Raw genomic sequence first — 20743 nt, 5'->3', positions numbered from 1 at the left:
TTTAGTCATATATTGACTTTCATAATAATAACTTTTAACCGAGTTATTAAGCCTTGAAAATCGCCATTTTTCGTTTTTTCAATTTTAAATTGCTTATAAGTCGAAAACGATCAACTTTAGAGAAAAATTATAAGAGACCCTTTTTCCAGAATGGTCCAAAAAATTAAAGAAAAATTGTTCGGGCCAAAAATATTGATTCTTGCAATTTGATTAAAAAAAAAAAATTGTTAAAAAAAATTGGCCCACTTTTCACGTGGGCGACTTCTTGAACCTTATTCTGGGATGTCTCACGAATGTGATTATGCAAAAAAATTTCATGGGAATATTTTTCCCTTCGAACCCGCCGTTTTCGCCTTGTCTATGAATAATAAGCATACCGTTAAACGGCCGTAGAAAAAATAATTATTGTTGCATATCATTACCTTGCAGTGACTTCAAACTAGTTGTACTTAATCTAAACTTTTTATTGTGGACTCAATGTAAAATTACTTTTTAAATACTATCAAAATGATTTCTAATAATACCTTTCGAAGTTCTCCTTTTGGCTGCACACTTTTTGGCAACTCAATAAATATAGTTGGTACTGCTTGATCCAACAATTTAATTTTTCCTGTGGTAGTTTCATAAAAAAACTATTTTCAAAGTGCTTCGAGCAGATTCTGTAGGTTTTTGTGGGTGTAAAGTTTTTAATTTTCATATTTTCAATCCAAAGACTTCTTCTTGGATCGTCTTTTGGAAACCTATATAAAAAGTAAACGTTATTAATTCCATTTTCGTAGTTCCCACAATATATTTTATAAATTCATTTATTTCGTACCGTTTCGTATCTACACCACTGGTAAAATGGCGACTCTTTATGTTACTTTTAATTTTACATGTAAATTTCTCGCATTTTATAACTTAAACATGTAATTTTAATTATGTAATAAGGTACATTGAAGTGTTAATTTTCAAATTATTAACCGTTTAAGAGGCAATATCTAAGAATAAAGGAGTATTTATTGAATTTTCATATACGCACACATAACAGAAATATTTATTTACCTGTGAAATGTAATTCCTACTTCCTTCTTTCTGCTGTCGCTTTTACAACCGTAAGCCGAACACATCACCATTTTAAAGAGTTAAAAAAATTGCTAGTTTTCACTCAGAAATCGCACAAAAATCACTAATAAAACTAGTGGTGTCAAACATCAATGAGAACCAACCGTATTAAAATAAGGCTTCACTCCCGTTCGAAAAAGACATGGCGTGATAGTTCTCCAGAGACAGAAAAAATTTTCCATGCTCTAAGGTTACTACCATAGCCACCTTGTTAAGTAAAGGTGGCTATGTTACTACCATGATACCATAAATATAAATAACAATACTATAAAATCAATAAATAAATAAATAAAAAAGAATTATGAGCACAATAAACAAAATATAATAAAATAATAAAAAATATTTAAAAAAAAACCAAAAAAAATGTCAATCACTGGAAGCGACACTGGACAATACGGGGGAGAAATATAACCACTGGATTCGGAACTGGATAATATTTGAAAACTGTGTACGAACATTAATATTATGTGATTTGCAAGTTTGCCAATTGTGGAATGTAGAATTTTTTACCATACTGATATTGTTTAAAAACATTAATATTATTGATATAAAATGTTAATAAATATTTTTTGTTATAAGAATCAAAGGTAAATATGATTAGGCGAATGAAGCCTTAGGTTTCGCAGTCAATATCCCAACCACACACACACAATGAAATGGTAACAAATCAATTGGAAGTTCTGTTCGACAAAACACATGGAACGTTTTCGTAATCTGACGTTGCAAATTTTTAAACTGTTCCACAATTAAAACTTCCCCTGTTCCAGTGTTCCCATACATCAAAGTTTGTCCGACTAGACACCGTTAAGCTATTAACAAATTTTCAGCTTGCTATTAATCAACTTTTTTTGGTAAGCGGGATTCAAGTCTATAAGCAAAAAAGGTCTCTTGTGATTTTTCTCTAAAATTTACTTTTGTCGAGTTATACGCGATTTAATATTTGAAAAACGCGAAAATCGCCATTTTCAAGACCTAATAACTCAGTTAAAAATTATTACTATGAAAGTTGGAAAGTGACCAAATCAAAGTTTAAAGTCCACCCTACAAAATCCTGAAGAAAGGGGGCTTTCAACTTTGATTTAGTCACTTTTTGACTTTCATAATAATAATGGCCATTTTCGCGTTTTTCAAATTTTAAATCGAGTATAACTCAACAACAGTCAATTTTAGAGAAAAATTACAAGAGACCTTTTTGGCTCATAATGACCCAAAGAATCAAAAAAAAAAAATACGAAGTGAAAAAATTGATTTTTTGAAGCAAAAAAAATTGATATTTTGAATTTGTTTAAAAAAATTGTTTAATCAATTTTCTGACCGTGGCACCTCCCGGCACTCTGTATATTTGTTATAAGGAACTATTTTTAAGTGAGTTTGTGCAAAAAAATCGAATCGAAATATGTTACCTAACGGGGGCGACGATAAAGCCTGGACTATAAGCTAACAACAAGAATTCAAATTCCGGTCTCCAGTTACATCATGCGATGCGCGAACTTATACGTATTTGCGCTACGGGAAGATACTATCTTGTTATTTATAGTATCATGGTTACTACGTTGCTGCCATGATCATGATACTATAAATAACACGAAGTTATTACTACTATACTGACCACGACACGAAGACTGGTTATTTTATATTGTTGGTTCTAAATTCTAAACCAACTCAAATCAACTTAAGATTCACTGAGGCCCGGTCTTTTCACCTCCGATACATGGGGCTCGCCCTAGTTATCGGGCAGATTACATGTAAATCTGTCAAATAAACCTCCGGATACCGTGAAATTTTTCTCCTTGTCATGTTTGTCCCACGCCAACCAAAATTGCGAGTTAACTAAAGAAGAAGAAGAAGAAGATGAAGAAGAAGAAGCAAATTGTACAATGTAGTAACTCCAAATTGTAAGTGAATAAGGGATTTTTCCCTTAATCTGCGACGATGAGCTGGCCAAATACCCAAGTAGATGGAGGCCAATAAACTAAAGAAGAAGAAAAAGAAGAACCTCCGGATAACTATTGTTTGTTTTTTAACCAAGAGGAGTGATTCAAATTTACCGCGCTGTAATGCTTGTTTCTAATTGGTCCAACCGCAGGCAAGTTTACTCCATCATCATCATCATGCAACCTCTTCTGTCCATTGCTGGACATAGGTCTCTCCCATTCTTCGCCACTCTTCACGGTTCTGTGCTTCTTGTTGCCATTTCTTGGATATTCGGTTAATGTCGTCCATCCAGCGTGTTGGTGGTCGTCCCCTGCTGCGTTTGTCTTCTCTTGGGCGCCAGTCAATTAGTTTTCTGGCCCATCTTGAGTCTTTCAGTCTCGCTATGTGACCTGCCCAATTCCATTTCAGCTTGGCAGCGTTCAATGGCATCAGTGATACCTGTTCTTTTCCATCTTGGTTCCTTATTTTGTCTTTTTTTGTCACGCCGAGAATCGATCTTTCCATGAGCCTTTGTGCCACTCGCATTTTTAGTGCTATTGTTTTTGTGAGCGTGAGAGTTTCTGCACCGTATGTCATAATAGGAAGAACGTATTGGTCAAATGTCTTCCGTTTCATAGCTGTCGGGAAGCTGCTCTTAAAGATGTCTCTTAGTGAACCATACGCTGCCCAAGCAAGTGTTATTCGTAGTTGAAATTCACAGGTCTGATTGTCCTTGCCTATTCTGATTTTATGACCGAGATATATGTACTTTTCTGTCAATTCTACCACTTGATTTTGGATATTGGAAGTTTGTTTGCTTTGATTTGGAAGTTTACTCCCAAAGATCTTATACACATAGATTTGGCCAACTCCGAAAAATAGCGTAACGCGGAGCAGTTCGGGTCGGTGGTCTATCTCTCTCTCTACCGGCGCTTAGCTTTCTCTCTCTAGCATATGATGGCTGCCACCTCTGTGTAACTGTCGTTCCATTACTCCCACCTCTTTTCTCATTTATATCTCCCACCTTTTATTTCATTTCGGTCCGGGTCCCAGGTCTAGCTATCTTTGTCTGTCGTGGGAAAATATATTTTTAATAATGTCAAAAATTTTTATTTTATGTAATACAGAGATATAAATGAATTGAGCCATATTGGTAGGGGAGCCCAAGCGAGGATTTTTGCAGTTACTCGAGCGCGTCAGAAAATCACATGGGGAGAAACCTTATACCTACTCTGTAAATGAACCCCTACCATATATTGGATCTTAATACAGAGGAGTTCGTTGAGGGATCCAAAAAAATCTACCCTGAGAATAACTCTAAATTGTCAGATTAAGATAAGGTAAGTTAAGTACATGCAGAACAGTGCATATTTAAAAAATCTGACGGTTTGAGCGGGGCTTCACAAGAAAAAAGCGAATAGGACAAGAAATAAACGTCAGGTCGAAAAACTAAAAATTACGTGTTCAATATTTTTCAAAAATTTATCGAATGATACCAAACACGACCCCCCACGGAGAGGAGTGAGGGATAAATTTAAAATTTTAAATAGGAACCCCGTGAAATGAACATCAGATCTAAAAAGTGCAAAATACACGTATTCAATATTTTGACACCAAACACGACCCCCACGGAGGTGGGGTGGGGGGTTACTTTAAAATCTTAAATAGAAGTCCCAATTTTTTATTGCAGACTTGGATTTCTTTCATAAAAATAAGTAACTTTTATTCGAGACATTTTTTCGAATTATGGATAGATGGCGCTATTATCGGAAAAACGATTGTTGGAAATGGAAAACTAAATTAAAAAATTGAAAGTCCCCACTTAAATAGAAAACTGTACTTAACTTTTTTTGGTTTTAGGACCTAATCTTCACAACCCAATAGGTCCCATATCGCTCGAGTAACTGCAAATTTAGCATACTTTCCTCCCCTACTATATTTTACATAAAAAAATTTATATAGAGAAATTACACCATATATTTACTTTTCTATCAGACTGTGAAATTGAAAAATTTGAAGGAACCGAAAAAAACCGTTTGGACCGAAAAAATTGATCAGAACCGAATCGAAATATTTTAACAAAACCGGAACCGGACCGGACCTAAAATTTTGAATTTTACTAGAACCCGAACCGGACCGGAACCTTTTATTTCATTTCGGTCCGGGTCCCTGACTAGCTACCTTTATCTGTCGTGGGAAAATATATTTTTATTAATGTCAAAAATTATTAGATTATGTAATACAGTGATATAAATGTATAATCACAACCAACTCCAAAGATGTATCACCGATTATCAATTATTAGTGACCCCTGATCAGGTGCAACAGTTTAGTTAAATAAAATATTTGACAATATTCTGAAATACAAAAAATTTTATTTTCCTCAATAACTTTAGAAACATTTGTTGACCAGAATTAAAAGAAGAAATTATTATAACATAATTTTTTATGGTTTTTGAGTTGATTTTAAAAATAATAAAACATCTTGAAATGTATTTTTTATTTATTAACAAAAGTAGAAAACACCACAAAATTGTTTGCATTGCATTAATTTATAACAAAAATAACAATATTGTAAGCAACAAAACCTAAAAAAAAAACCGATAAAACCGTTTGAAAAATTAAGTGTTACGGTTCGGTTCCAAAAATTATACCGGGTGTCCACTTATATTTTCCCCCATTTTAACTGCCTATAACTTCTAAACGGCTCAAGATAGAAATATGCGGTTTTCGCTGAAATGTTTTATTTTAGCAAGAGTTTTGTCTGAATGGATTAAATTTTTTATATCACTTTCAAATACGAAAAAAAATGGCGGATTTTTGAAAAAAACGTTGTTGACTTTTTTTTTAATGGAACACCCAGTATATTTTTCTGTAAATTGAAAGAAAGGTCATTCGCCTATCCAGCGATATAAAGTTTTTCAAAATCGGTTGTCAAATCACTGAGTAATTAATTTTTAAAATGAGAGGTGCAAAGTGGATATCACATACCTAAATAACATAACTAAGCTAATTGATATTATGTTATGTGATTTCCACATTGCATCTCTCATTTTAAAAATTAATTGCTCAGTCATTTGACAACCAATTTTAAAATTTTTTATATCGCTGGATAGGTAAATGACCATTTTTTCAAGTTTCCAAAAAGTATACTGGGTTTTTTAATAAAAAAAGTCAACGTTTTTTTTTCAAAAATCCGCCATTTTTTATTTAAAAACGTTATAAAAAATGGTCATTTACCTAAAAACTTGAAAGAACGTTTATTTACCTATCCAGCGATATAAAAAATTTTAAAATCGGTTATCAAATGACTGAGCAATTAATTTTTAAAATGAGAGATGCAATGTGGAAATGACATAATTGATATTATGTTACGTGATATCCATGTTGCACCTCTCATTTTAAAAATTAATTACTCAATGATTTGACAACTGATTTTGAAAAACTTTATATTGCTGGATAGGCGAATGACCTTTCTTTCAATCTACAAAAAAATATACTGGGTGTTCCATTAAAAAAAAATCAAAGTTTTTTTTCAAAAATCCGCCATTTTTGTTTTCGTATTTGAAAGCGATATGAAAAGTTCAATCCATTCAGACAAAACTTTTACTAAAATAAAACATTTCAGCGAAAACCGCATATTTCTATCTTGAGCCGTTTAGAAGTTATAGAAGTTATAGTTTAATATCAAATAAGGGTTCAGTTTCGGTTCCGGTCCACTAAAAAATATCGGTTTCGGTTCGGTTTTCTGTTTTTAGCGGTACGGTCCGGGTCCCTGAGCTAGACCACCGTACTTGATATTGACGTTACACCCAGGGACCCGGACCGTACCGCTAAAAACGGAAAACTGAACCGAAACCGATATTTTTTAGTGGACCAGAACCGAAACTGAACCCTTATTTGATATTAAATATAATTTTTGGAACCGAACCGTAACACTTAATTTTTCAAACGGTTTTATCGTTTTTTTTTTCGGTTGTGTTGCTTACAATATTGTTATTTTTGTTATAAATTAATGCAATGCAAACAATTTTGTGGTGTTTTCTACTTTTGTTAATAAATAAAAAATACATTTCAAGATGTTTTATTATTTTTAAAATCAACTCAAAAAACATAAAAAACTATGTTATAATAATTTCTTCTTTTAATTCTGGTCAGCAAATGTTTCTGAAGTTATTGAGGAAAATAAAATTTTTTGTACTTCAGACTATTGCCAAATATTTTATTTAACTGAACTGATGCCGCTTTAGCAAATTCTAATATAATAAAATTAATCTATCCATTGTTAACTGTTGCACCTGATCAGTGGTCACTAATAATTGATAATCGGTGATACATCTTTTGAGTTGGTTGTGATGGGAAAATATATTTTTAATAATGTCAAAAAATATTAGATTATGTAATACAGAGATATAAATTAATTGAGCCATATTGGTAGGGGAGCCCAAGCGGGAATTTTTGCAGTTACTCGAGCGCGTCAGAAAATCAAATGGGGAGAAACCTTATACCTACTCTGTAAATGTACCCCTACCATATATTGGATCTTAATACAGGGGAGTTCGTTAAGGGGATCCAAAAAAAATCTACCCTGAGAATAACTCTAAATTGTCAGATTAAGATAAGGTAAGTTAAGTACATGCAGAACAGTGTATCTTAAAATCTGACGGTTTGAGGGGGGCGTAAGGAAATGAGTGAGTCACAAAGCTTCACAAGAAAAAAGCGAATAGTACGAGAAATAAACGTCAGGTCGAAAAACTAAAAATTATGTGTTCAATATTTTTCAAAAATTTATCGAATGATACCAAACACGACCCCCCCCCACGGAGAGGAGTGGGAGATAAATTTAAAATTTTAAATAGGAACCCCGAGAACTGAACATCAGATCTAAAAAGTGCAAAATACACGCCCTAATAGCACAAGGACGTCCATTGGACGTCCTTCACGGACTTTAGGGACGTCCTTTGGACGTCCGTTTTCGTCCGAGGAACGTCCTTTATACGTCCTATTTTGGTCCAAATGTCGCGCTACCGAACGTCCATTGGACGTCCATCTAAGGTCCGAGGGGACGTATATTGGAACTTAATCGGACGCAAATTGGACCTTAATCGGACGTCCTAGGGGACGTAAATTGGACCTTAATCGGACGTAAATTGGACCTTAATCGGACATAAATTGGACCTTAATCGGACGTCCTAGGGGACGTAAATTGGACCTTAATCGGACGTAAATTGGACCTTAATCGGACGTAAATTGGACCTTAATCGGACATAAATTGGACCTTAACAGGACGTAAATTTGACCTTAATCGGACGTAAATTGGACCTTAATCGGACGTAAATTGGACCTTAATCGGACGTAAATTGGACCTTAATCGGACGTAAATTGGACTTTAATCGGACGTAAATGGGACCTTAAGCGGACGTAAATTGTACCTTAATCGGACGTAAATTGGACCTTAATCGGACGTCCTAGGGGACGTGAATTGGACCTTAATCGGACGTCCTAGGGGACGTGAATTGGACCTTAACAGGACGTCCAATTTTGGTCCAAAGGCCAAGTTGTTAAACGTCCAATGGAGGTCCACCTAACGTCGGAGGGGACGTTCGGTGGACGTCATTTGGGCATTCATAGGATGTCCCAGTTTGGTCCAATGTCTTGCTGCTGAACATCCATCTAACGTCCTAGAAGGTCATTCGGTGGACGTCTAGCGACGATATTTAGACCTGTGGAGAATGTATTGTGGGAAATAAAAAATATATTTTTTAAGGAACTTATATTTCATCTTATATCAAATTACAATTATTGGATATTACAGTATTTACATTAAATTACAATACACTTCTCCAAGAAATTAACGCACCACCTTAAATATGGGGTATATTTGATGTCTCGTATTTCCTAAACCTGTTGTCCCATCTAAGTGATGTTTTTATAATATTATAGCCTAGGCTATAGGTTACCTCCTTAAGCTTGTCATGCTGTAATATATGTATATTATATCATATCGCTCTCTATAGTAATGTGATATAATATATATTACAGTATAGCTCCCTGTGCATGACAAGCATAAGGAGGTAACATATTCTAGGGCCTAGGCTAGAATATTATAAAAAAAATCACTTAGATGCAACAACAGGTTTAGGAAATTCGAGACATCAAAAATGCCCAATTTTTAAGGTGGTGCGTAATGGGCTGTATATACAGGGTGTAACAAAAATACAGGTCATAAATTAAATCACATTATTCTGGGACCAAAAATAGTTCAAATGAACCTAACTTACCTTGTACAAATATGCACATAAAAAGTTACAGCCCTTTGAAATTACAAAATGAAAATGGATTTTTTCGATTATATCGAAAACTATTAGCGATTTTTTATTGAAAATGGACATGTGACATGTGGCATTATTATGGCAGGAATATCTTAAAGAAAAATTATGGTGAAATTTGTGCACCCCATAAAAATTTTATGGGGGTTTTGATCCCTTAAATCCTCCCAAACTTTTGTGTATGTTCCAATTCAATTTTATTATTGTGGTACCATTAGTTAAATTCAATATTTTTGTTTCTTAGTATTTTTCAGATAAGGCAGTTTTTATCGAGTTGCGACTTCTTTTTTAATATGTCCACGTAAAAATTTTATGGGGGTTTTGTTCCTTTAAACCCCCCAAATGTTGTATGTTCCAATTAAACTATTACTGAGGTACCATTAGTTAAACAGAGTGTTTTCAAAACTTTTTTGCCTCTTTGTATTTTTTCGATAAGGCACGTTTTATCGAGTCTGGCTTCTTTTTTAATATGGTTCAAAATATACCTAAAAATGTAAAGCATAAATCGATGGCTTAGAACCATAGTGACGTAACTACAAAAAACACATTTTCTAATAAAGTGAAATAAAGGTTTTTAGAACGGGGTAAACGCAAATTACTAAATATTTAATGGATTTATACCAACCAAAAGTATATTTTAGTATAAAATAAAGGTATGAGAATTAGAATTTGTAGTAAAATGTATTATTTTATGTTTTTAGTAAAAATGATATAGGTTTTAGTTACACCTATAGGTAGTTACGTTTTTGTTACACTAAAAAATGTAGATAAGTTTAATCTTAAGTGATCGTTGTAATAATAAAAATAAAAAAAATAAACAGTATTTATTAATCCAAATACTAAAAAATATAAAAAAAATTAATATTAATCACTATCTTCTTGATCGGATATGTTTTCGTTCCCATCTGTTCCATGACACTCGTTTAAAGAAGCATAAAAAGCATGATATGTTTTGGGAATAACATCTTGACAAAGCTCCATAAGATTTTTATGTTTTTCCGAGGAGATAGCCATGGTACTTGTATACATTCTTTCCAGATCAAATTGTTCTTTTTGTTCTCTACGTACGCTTCGTCTTACGGAAATGTTAATTGAAATATCAAATTCTAGGAAAGCTTCTGAATCCATTTCGTATTTAAAAAAAACTGTGTTTGGGCTTTCTTTTTTAAACTGAAACCAAACGACTTTAAGCCAATTTATTTTGTTGCCATTTGTATCTATTTTTTTATTACGTATAGTTTTCTGTGTTAAACTATTAAAATCGAAAAACTTTGTCTGATCCATTTCAATTACCCTGTACTTTAAATTTCGGGATGCTGTTCTTATAACCGCATACCAACCAGATGGATCAAAAATATCTACATTTCGACTTTTTTTTTCTATGTGCGCATGGACAGAATCACATTCCATCATGGAATGGCCAGGCTCAAAAAAGAAGTGGTTAATTATAAAAACACTCTCTAAATTTTTAACGGCATAGAGAAACATTGAAACCATATTAACATTTCGATTTTGTCCACTGCACGTGTCTGAAAAAAAATTATGTTCACTGTGCAGCTGATTTTCAGACAAATGTTTCCAGATGCATGAAGCAATCTCGACTGAACCGCGTTTAGCCATTCCTTCATGCCAAACATAATTATAGGCCTCTTTGGAAGCAACATTAAAAACTGTTAAATTATAGACAGCTAATCTACGTTTGTAAAAAAGTTTTTTTGCATTAGTCTTTGGGCAATAGCGTACTGCTTCTAGGTCGAATTCAGCTAAGGAACAATCACCAGCAAGTGCCTTTTCTTTTATGGAATTCTTCATATTTCTGGCTAATGTTTTTCTTTTTAAATGGCTTTCATGCTCACTCTGTTTTTTGGCTTGTTCGTTTGCTGGCAAGTGATCAAATGCGAAACATTTGTCGCACAAGTCCTTTCTGGGAGTATGAAATGACAAGTTACACTCCGTATTAAAAATATTTCTGTAATACCACAGCTTTTCTGGATTAATTTTTTTATTTAAGCAGTCTTCTTTATAGAGGTCGTACATTATTTGAACATTTAAGTCGGATGCCAGATATTGCTTACCGGTATCTTTTCGGCAGTAATGAGACGGTACTCGAGGAAATAAATTTATGTGATCAATAATATTCTGTTTAGCAATTTCAGGACGTTTATTTGCAGGTATGTGATGACCTCTTTTGTCAGATTGTACTATATTTTCCTGAGTGCGTTTCGACAGAATTCTCCTTACAAAAGTTTCAGATATGTCTAAAGTTTTAAGAAAAAATCCTTGACATACTGAAATTTTTTTCCCTTCTTTAACTAAACTGTATATGACGGTGTTATGTCGTCTAGATACTTCTGCTTCAGTTCGTTTCGATTTTTTCTTAATAATGTCTATCAATGAGCTGATATATTGACGCTGTTTTTCAATATTCGCAATATGCCAAAAAGCTCTATGAAGTTCGTCTCTCGTTTCTGGATTAAAATTTGTACTACATTTTTTTGGGCATTTACTGCAGTCTTTCTCCTTCACTCTTTTCTCAGGCACTTTTTTACCACGAACAGAAATATAGGCTTCACCTTTTTGTCTTTTTGTTGTTCTTTGATTTTTTTTCCACATTGTAGGATCAGCAACTCTTCTTCTTTTTCTTTGTTCCCCAGAGAGTATTGGCAATGATTCTGCGTTATCTATATTATCCGTTTCCATAATTTCATTATTTTCATTATCATCTAAAAAAAGGCATTTTAAAAATCTAAAAACTAAAACCATTACTATTAATCTCTAACCTATGTCTGAGCTGGTAGATTCTATGGCATCAGAATTTATGGTATCCTCAGTGTAATTTTTAAAGGTACCATCATCAGTTGTTGTAGGTTCAGCTTCAATGGTGATATAACCATCAGTGTTTATTTCAGATTCTGTAGGATTAGCAACTCTTCTTCTTTTTCTTTGTTCCCCAGAGAGTATTGGCAATGATTCTGCGTTATCTATATTATCCGTTTCCATAATTTCATTATTTTCATTATCATCTAAAAAAAGGCATTTTAAAAATCTAAAAACTAAAACCATTACTGTTAATCTCTAACCTGAGTCTGAGCTGATAGGATTAAAATCTGGATCAGCTATAGAATCATCAGAATTTATGGTATCCTCAGTGTAATCTTTAAAGGTACCATCATCAGTTGTTGTAGGTTCAGCTTCAATGGTGATATAACCATCAGTGTTTATTTCAGATTCTGCAGTAATATGACGTCTATTATTGAAATCAATAGATTGAGCATTTTCTAAAAAGATTTTTACTTGTTTAAAAAATAATTTTTTATTAGTAAACAAAGTTTAAATAATTTAATATGCGTTTAAACAAACTAAAACAAAAAAATGATGAGTGTTTAGTATCTATTTTTACTTTTTTATTTCATAAATAAATGTGTAGTTTTTTACCACAGGGATTGGACTAATAATTACGAATTATTTAAACCATTTACGGAATCACTAACAATTAAATAGGCTAAATAAAGTTACTTCACTGCTATTTTGTAAAATAAAATAAAATACCTTAAATATTTTAATTTTAATAATTATTACTGTAGACTAATTATATTTAAAACTGCATTGGATGAGATACAGAAAGTATCAAGCATTTTAGGTATATTGTACCTATAGCTATAGCTTCTAAACTTACCGTAGCTGTCTACTAATATGGACGGACTGGAATGTTTAAGCTCTAACAAAGTACTACTCTCAGATAAAACCGTGGAAAATACTTGAAATTGGCCTAAGTCTTCATTACTGTTTTCTATATTACCTTCAATTAGAAGAGTTTTTTCTAAAAATATAATAAGTGACACTATGATTTTGTACATTCTGTATAAAATACAAAATGAGAAAAGCTTTTAAAGCATCACAATTTAAAGATACAAGAATAGTTTAAAATATACAATAGTTGTTATTATTGTAATTAGGTATATTATGAATTGTACTTACGATTTTCGCGAACCATATCCACTAACTTTTTTCCCCTAGACATATTTATTGATAGGTATTATGTAATTTATTAGAAAGTAAATAATTAAGCGCACATTTTTAAAAACAATACCTTAAACAGCACACAATAGTTTATAACTACAAGCAATTTATAGGTTAGAACTGCGTCGCAAGGTCAACATTTATAACGGACGGTTAGTGCCAAAAGAACGTATCGCCTGTTACGAGTTTACTTTAAAATATTTATTTATTAGCCCAAATAACGTAAGCGCTCTTACTTTACTATGGGCCAAAACAAAAATGTTTTTTTGTACTTACGCATAATGCCATCTTCTTAAATATTGATAGTAGCTGTTCCGTTTCTTTGGCACTAAATTAGAACACCTTAGACATACTTTTGGCTATCTTAACTCGATTTCGCCAATTTTGTAGTTACGTCACTATGGCTCTAAGCCATCGAAATAAGTTTGCATATTATTACCAAGTCTCCATAATCGTACTTAACCATATACAAATATGTGGTGGATTTGACAAATATTCACAATATTTCGATAAAAATTGACTTTTCGAAAAAGCAATAAGAGGCAAAAAAGTTTTTAAAACGTTGTTTAAATGGTAGGTACTACAATAATAATTAAATTGAAACGTGCACAAAAGCACATTGTTTTCGATACATTGGAAAAAATCACTTTTCATTTTGTAACTTCAAATGAGTGATAAAGGCACAGAGACTTAGATCACGAGGTCACATTGAAAGGATGCCAAAAACGAGGACTCCGAAAAGGGTACTAAACTACACTATAGCTTCAAGAAAGAGAAGAGGAAGACCGGAAAATAGATGGAAGCAAGAGGTCGAAAAAGATTTGGAAAGAATGGTGTTACAGGGTCAGAAAAGAAAAATGAATAAGAGGAAGGAATGGAGAAAAATCACATATCAAGCCAGAGAAGATCTCAGTACATAAAGAAACGTGAAAATGAAGAAAAAACAAACTTTTCAAGCCATGGGCCTCTAAGGCCCTTGGTGCTATTAATATATAACTTCAAAGGGCTGTAACTTTTCTTTTGTGCACATTTGTACTAAGGTAAGTTAGGTCCAATCAAACTATTTTTGGTCCCAGGATATGTGATTAAATTTATGACCTGTATTTTTGTTACACCCTGTATATATATAAAGGTTATATTTGGTTCTTGGGACATCAAAGTATATTTTTTAGACATTCCCTGGATATAGTCACTGATGTGACATACCTCCGATTTGTTTTTTCATGAGTTTTGTAAGAGAGACTAAAAACTTTTTTATGGTTACCTCCTGTTTTCATATATTTTTTGACATGTTTTGTAGTAAATTCAACTATCTATTTACTACAAGACATGTCAAAATTTACATGTGAAAGCAGGAGATGATCCTAAAAATGGTTTTTCGTCTCCTACAAAATTCATGAAAAATCAGATAGGAGAATTTGTACATTACAATTCTCTGATGTTTGGGAAAAAGGGCTTAAGTCAGAAATGCACATCGATAATGTTTTGATGATTTCTGGACCAGAAAAATCGGCTCTTTTTATTGGTACATACAGTTTACGTCTACAACAGTTTTTTGCTGGTCCAGAAATCATCAAAACATTAGCAATGTGCAATTCTGACTTACGCCCTTTTTGCCAAACATAAAAAAAGCAATCTGGTCATAACTGACCAATGAGCAATTTTAATTTAACCTAAATTACTAATGTTTCTTAAAATGAAGAGCTTACCCGATAGCGTCTCTTATCTAATCTAACATGATCGTGCACTATTCTAACATACACAGCCACATCACGCACTATGCTCTGCTTTTCACTATCACCTATCACTCAAACTAGTTCAAAAGGCTTTGTCCTCTTCAATCTTCTAGTTTGCCCAGTAGTATCGAGGAGGATTTCCTCAATATTCTTGTACTTATTTAAGTTGTTTGTCGGGATTCCTGCTATCTTCTTGATGATTATATCCAGGTTCCATTCCTAGGTATTAATATTTGTTTATAAAGTAATAACTTATTATGCATGGACAATGTTGTTTCTTCCAATTAGCCAATACACTTTTTATATCTTTATTTTGGTTATATCTGGTTTTTTGTAGACCACTTTCAGCTGATTCTAAAAAAAATTAAAATGAACGGTAATTTTTCTATTCTTTACAATTAGGGAATCCAACGATCTGTCAAACTATTCCAATATGTCTGGCGATTGGCATGCAATACATTGAAAGCATATGATAAATATTGTTTTTTAAGTATTTAAAGTAATTTTCGTATATTTATATCCGCCTAAGTATTGCTAACATACTTCTGTGACATAATAAAAAATATTGTTTACATCAATAAACTAGAATAAGTACTTAAAAAGTTTTATTTAACTAAGTAATTTGGAAGGTTGAAGAAAGGTAGGTTAACAAATTTTATATTTCAAAGTTTAATAATAAATTATATTAAGCATCCCTAAAATAGATTTTTTACTTATGTATTTTATTATTTTAGGTTAGTTAGTAACAGCTATGCCACTAACATGTATTGTAGTGAACTGTGGAAGCAGGTCGAAAAGGGATAAAGTATCTTTTTTTGCTATTCCCAAACCACTGAAGTTTAAACATGCTATCCACTTGAATGAATTAACTGTTAAACGCAGAAAAAAATGGATAAGGGCCATACGAAGAGCAGACCTGACAGAATCAAAATTAAAATATCAAAAAGTGTGTTCCAAACATTTTATTCAAGGTTTGTCAATAATTTTCTATAAAGAAATAATATTAATCTTAATATATTTCAATAAAATATTGTAGGTGCCGTGGCAGTTAGTAGGCATTCGCATCGGGTAAAATTTTTTGGAAAATATGAAAATATACATTGTTTTAAGCTATTTTCCCAAAAAATTTTACCCGATGCGAATGCCTACTAACTGTGTATCTACGTTATATAATTTTGTTTTAGGACAACCTGCAAAACTTGAAGATGTAAATGATCCTGATTGGATACCAACCCAAAATATGGGTTACTCTAGGGGACCTGTAAAACGAAAGCAGGACCTTGAAAGACTGGAAAGAGTAAAGAAAAGATCTTCCACAAAGGTTTCACAAGAGGACAATGATACATTTATTGAGGTATACTAATTAAAAGAGAATGTCATTAACTTTAAATTGATTTGGAATTAAGGGGATCCGTACAAAGTTTCGGCTACAATGCTATTTAAATCGGATTCATTCTTTTCAAAACCTGAGAAAACTAATAAGTATTTTTGAAAAATTTAAATGCAGAATGAAAGATTACTTTATTACCGAGGGCGAAAGTCCCTGAAAACTTTTATGTTTATTTTAATAAGTTACAGGGGTGAAAAACTAAGAGAAAATGTAGTGTGTTTTTTATTTTAAAATATCTCATTCAAAAGAAAACTTTTTATTTATTCTAAGGGACTTTCGGCCCTTGATAACAATTTAGTCTTTCATTCTGCGTTTAAATTTTTTTTTATTTATAATATTTATTTGTAATATATAATATTTATTTGTTTTTTCAGGATTAAAAATGGTGATATTTTCCAAATCGAACATTCGTTATCTTTATCATACAACGCACTGAGTCGAATAGAATATGGTGATAAGACAGTGACAATTTTAAATATTTGACATGGCATCAGGAATATTTTGAGTTATTGATTAAATAATATTGATAGTGTATTTGATGAATAATTGATTGAAGACGTGAACTTAATAAAAAGTTATTTATTGTTTATTATTTATGGAAGATCCAGGCGGGGAATACACCAGTATATATTCTGTGATCCAAGTATTTTGTTGTTACAGATGTTCAAAATTGTAAGCGTTCTATAGTAACAATATATTATTAAAAAATCACTTTTGCTCGATTGGGTGTTAGTTTTTGTTGTACAATATATAAATTATTACAATCACTGAATACATAGCTAGTGAAAAAATTATCATATTAATTAACTGAATTAATAATTTAAGCCATTATGCAAGTAACAGTTATCCAAGAACTTTCAAAAGCCATATTTTTAAAGTTAATGATGACATTGTCAACTAATGTTTACATATCCATACCAGTGAGAATTTTACTACACATAATTTGTCATGTAAAGACAGAAAAGGTAGGGATAGCAGTAAAATATTTGCGCTTACACTCTTAAAGGGAATTTTAATTATAGAGATCAGTGTATAATAGTCGACAGTACATGTAAAAACCTTAATTACTCTGTTACCAATGTTGTATCGGATTGTGAAGACATTATAAAAGATCTAGGTATTCAGTTTGACTCACAACTAACCTTCAAGATTCGTATAAATGTAAAGTATATGATTTTATAATAAGAAACTGTCATAAGTTTGATATTTTGAAATTAAAACTGTTGTATTTTTGCTTAATTCTGTTAAAGCTTGCATATGGTTCCACTATAAGGATCCCAATTTATAATCAATTATGTTTGTTACAGAATGAAAACAATACAGTAAGTGAAAGTAACACTACAGCAATGTATGAAGACAGTACTGGAACCGAAACTCAAACTGAGTTAACCTCAGATGATATTGAACAGATGGCTCAACAATTAAAATTTGCAAATAAAAAAATTGACGAGTTGACTCGCAGAATTAATAAGACCATTTTAAGTTTCGAGTCACTAGAAACGGACAATCCGAAATGTTTATATTATACCGGTTTAAATTTTTCTGTTTTGAAGTCAGTATTTGACAGAATTAAACCATTTATTCCATCATCCTCAGTAACTGTTTTAGATCCCTCTCAACAATATTTGTTGACATTGATGAAAATGAGACTTAATCTAGATTTTAAATATTTGGCCTACCAATTTGGCATTTCTCAATCAACATGTTCCACCTATTTTAATACCATCATCTCAATAATGTATCAAAGATTTAAAAATAGCATAAAATGGCCAGATCGGGAAATTATTAAAAAAAACATGCCTTCTTGCTTTAGAGAAGTCTTTCATGATAAGACCACAATTATCATTGATTGCTTTGAGGTGTTTATCCAAAAACCAGCTAGTTATTTAACCCAGCAGCAAACATGGTCAAACTATAAACATCATAACACAGTTAAATTCCTTATTGGAATTACTCCCCAAGGCTGTATTTCATATATCAGTAAAGCATGGGGAGGAAGAACATCAGATAAACAAATAGTAGAGCTCTCTGGTTTTTTGGATAAAATAGAACCCCAAGATATTGTGATAGCAGATCGAGGTTTTTTAATAAAAGAATTTTTAGATGTGTTACAAGCAAAGCTAGTAATTCCAGCTTTTACCAAGGGGAAAAAACAATTGCTTCCACTAGAGCTGGAAGAAACTAGAAACATTGCACAGGTTAGAATCCACGTAGAAAGAGTTATTGGCTCCATTAAAAATAAATTTAATATTTTTTCAGAGCCACTTCCGATTTCTATGTTAACCCATGTTACTGATGGTATAAATATAGTTGATAAGATAATTTTTATAGCATGTGTTTTGATTAATTTATGCCCTCCTATTGTTCCAATTTAATTAAATTTAACCTATTTCACCAGATTGTCGCCTTTTTAGTATTTCTTTTAATAATTTTTGGTACACATCTGAAGTGTCACTACGAAAAACAATCAATGACACCTTTGGCCAAAACTAGGATATATATATGCCATGTTGTCGAGGTTGTCAGTTAGTTTTGAATTATAAATAGCTACAGCAAGAAAACTTGCATTGTTTCAGACAAAATCAAACAAGCTTATATTTTTCTAAAACTTTTTTTGTTGGTTTTTAAATATGTTAAAGTAAAAAGTTCTACTCACAGATTTGGCCGCTAATTGTTTAAAGAATTAAAACTCTTTTGTATACTTAAATAATTTTAAAAATATTGAATTCATCATTTTACAAATCTTTGTTGTGGGGAAGCTTGCAGTTCTGATGATCTATTGTTGTTAAATCGGTATAATATAAACAAAATTGGGCATTTTTGTCTGTTTGATTTATAAATAAATAAACATTTTGCTTTATGTTGTAAAGTACTTTATAATCAACTATTTTCAATGGGAAATAAGCCACAATTTTACCAAAAAAATGATTTTATTAACGTTTCGACGCCCAAGTCGGGTGTCGTCAAAATACAAAATATTAAATTAAACAAAAATGTTATTGCTTAGTAAAAAATTCTTCTAATAATTTATTTAATCTGACTCATTTATATCAGCAATTCAGACATGGATTATACATTTTAATGAAGAAGACTTTAAAATGATATTGCCAATATTGATGAGTTGCGTTCCTGGGACGACTTTACTAAAAGATAGTAAATCATAATATTATCATTCGAAAGTGGTAGGTTTATTGGTCAAAAGGTGGAGAATAAAAGACAAAGACTTCGGCTACTTCATCTATTTATTGAAGACATTTTTGTTCACTAATTAGTGAACATTACCAGTTCATCTACAAATGAGTTTGATAAATAACAAACATCCATAGAAAAAAAGCAATGCAACTAGCAAGTTGTAAGTAAAGCAGCTAGTGAAACGAACCATTGAGAAATGTAAAATACAGACATTAAGTTTGTAAAAAACTAAGTACAGTTAACAATTTAAAAGCCAATACAAGAGCAAGAGATCATGTAGTAACATAATGATTGCATAAAAAAATTGCAAAAAATGTGTTCAACTAGAACGAAAATAATGTCCAGAATTCAACAATTCCAGACAATAATTTGCATTCAAATGATTTAATTTTAACTTTAAGTAGCATTCTTACAATAATGACTGTGGCTAGCGTATATTATTTATGTACACCTCATTGGTTGTTTTTGTATTTTGATATTAATAAAAAATTTGTGACAATTTTAATGAAAATAAATCATATGAAAACTGAAAAGAATGTATTTATTTGATGTTTCGGAGACTGACCTATATCAACCGTAGAATGAATTGTAAAAATATTAAGGAAACAAAGTTTCAAAATTTCCTCTTAAAAGTATATGTATACTATGGTACACTGTACTTTTGTATGTATATATGGAATAAACATGGCTCGAGGGAAACTTTTGAAGGTCCAGAACCTTTCTGTGGCATCACTAATGATGCTACGAAAAATGAGGTTCAGAAATGGCTGATAAAGAATCATCAATAGAAAAGGAGAACCACTCAAGTTCAAGTCTAGACTAAATAAAAAAAAATAATCAAGAATATTAATAAAAAACTCAAACAGTTTCATGAACCTCAATAAACGAGAGATGAAAACGGTCACTGAAATGGTGACAAGTAAGGTGAATGAACCATGGTGCAGAAAGTGCGAAATGGAAGAAGAGAGTGAATGGACTCAATAATGATTATGAAAATAATGGAAACATGAACCATTAAAATTTTATGTGGCATAATCATGAAATAGTTTCTGGTTGCA

The 20743-nt window shown here is 31.9% G+C and overlaps 2 protein-coding genes across 3 annotated transcripts; one reads left to right on the top strand and one right to left on the bottom strand.

The window, feature by feature from the left end:
• Positions 1–10156: 10156 nt before the first annotated feature.
• On the bottom strand, positions 10157–14632 carry LOC126879727 (uncharacterized). Of its 2 annotated transcripts, XM_050642937.1 has the most exons (4): positions 13024–14632; positions 12428–12625; positions 12128–12370; positions 10157–12070 (listed from the first exon to the last, which is right to left on the bottom strand). In XM_050642937.1, exons 1-4 carry the CDS (start codon positions 13202–13204, stop codon positions 10212–10214), a joined length of 2481 nt encoding a protein of 826 aa, XP_050498894.1. In that variant the 5' UTR covers positions 13205–14632; the 3' UTR covers positions 10157–10211. The 2 variants fall into 2 exon arrangements, with proteins under 2 accessions (XP_050498894.1, XP_050498895.1); XM_050642938.1 differs by lacking the exon at positions 12128–12370.
• Positions 14633–15495: 863 nt separating this feature from the next.
• Positions 15496–20221, top strand: LOC126879728 (uncharacterized). Its single transcript, XM_050642939.1, has 4 exons — positions 15496–15743; positions 15838–16074; positions 16288–16457; positions 17801–20221. The coding sequence occupies exons 2-4, from the start codon at positions 15855–15857 to the stop codon at positions 18866–18868; spliced, it is 1458 nt and encodes a 485-aa protein (XP_050498896.1). The 5' UTR covers positions 15496–15743; positions 15838–15854; the 3' UTR covers positions 18869–20221.
• The last annotated feature ends 522 nt before the right edge of the window (positions 20222–20743 follow it).

Source organism: Diabrotica virgifera, chromosome 2 (assembly GCF_917563875.1).
Source record: "Diabrotica virgifera virgifera chromosome 2, PGI_DIABVI_V3a".
NCBI classification, from domain to species: Eukaryota; Metazoa; Arthropoda; class Insecta; order Coleoptera; family Chrysomelidae; genus Diabrotica; species Diabrotica virgifera.
This window is presented reverse-complemented; position numbering and strand designations above follow the sequence as displayed.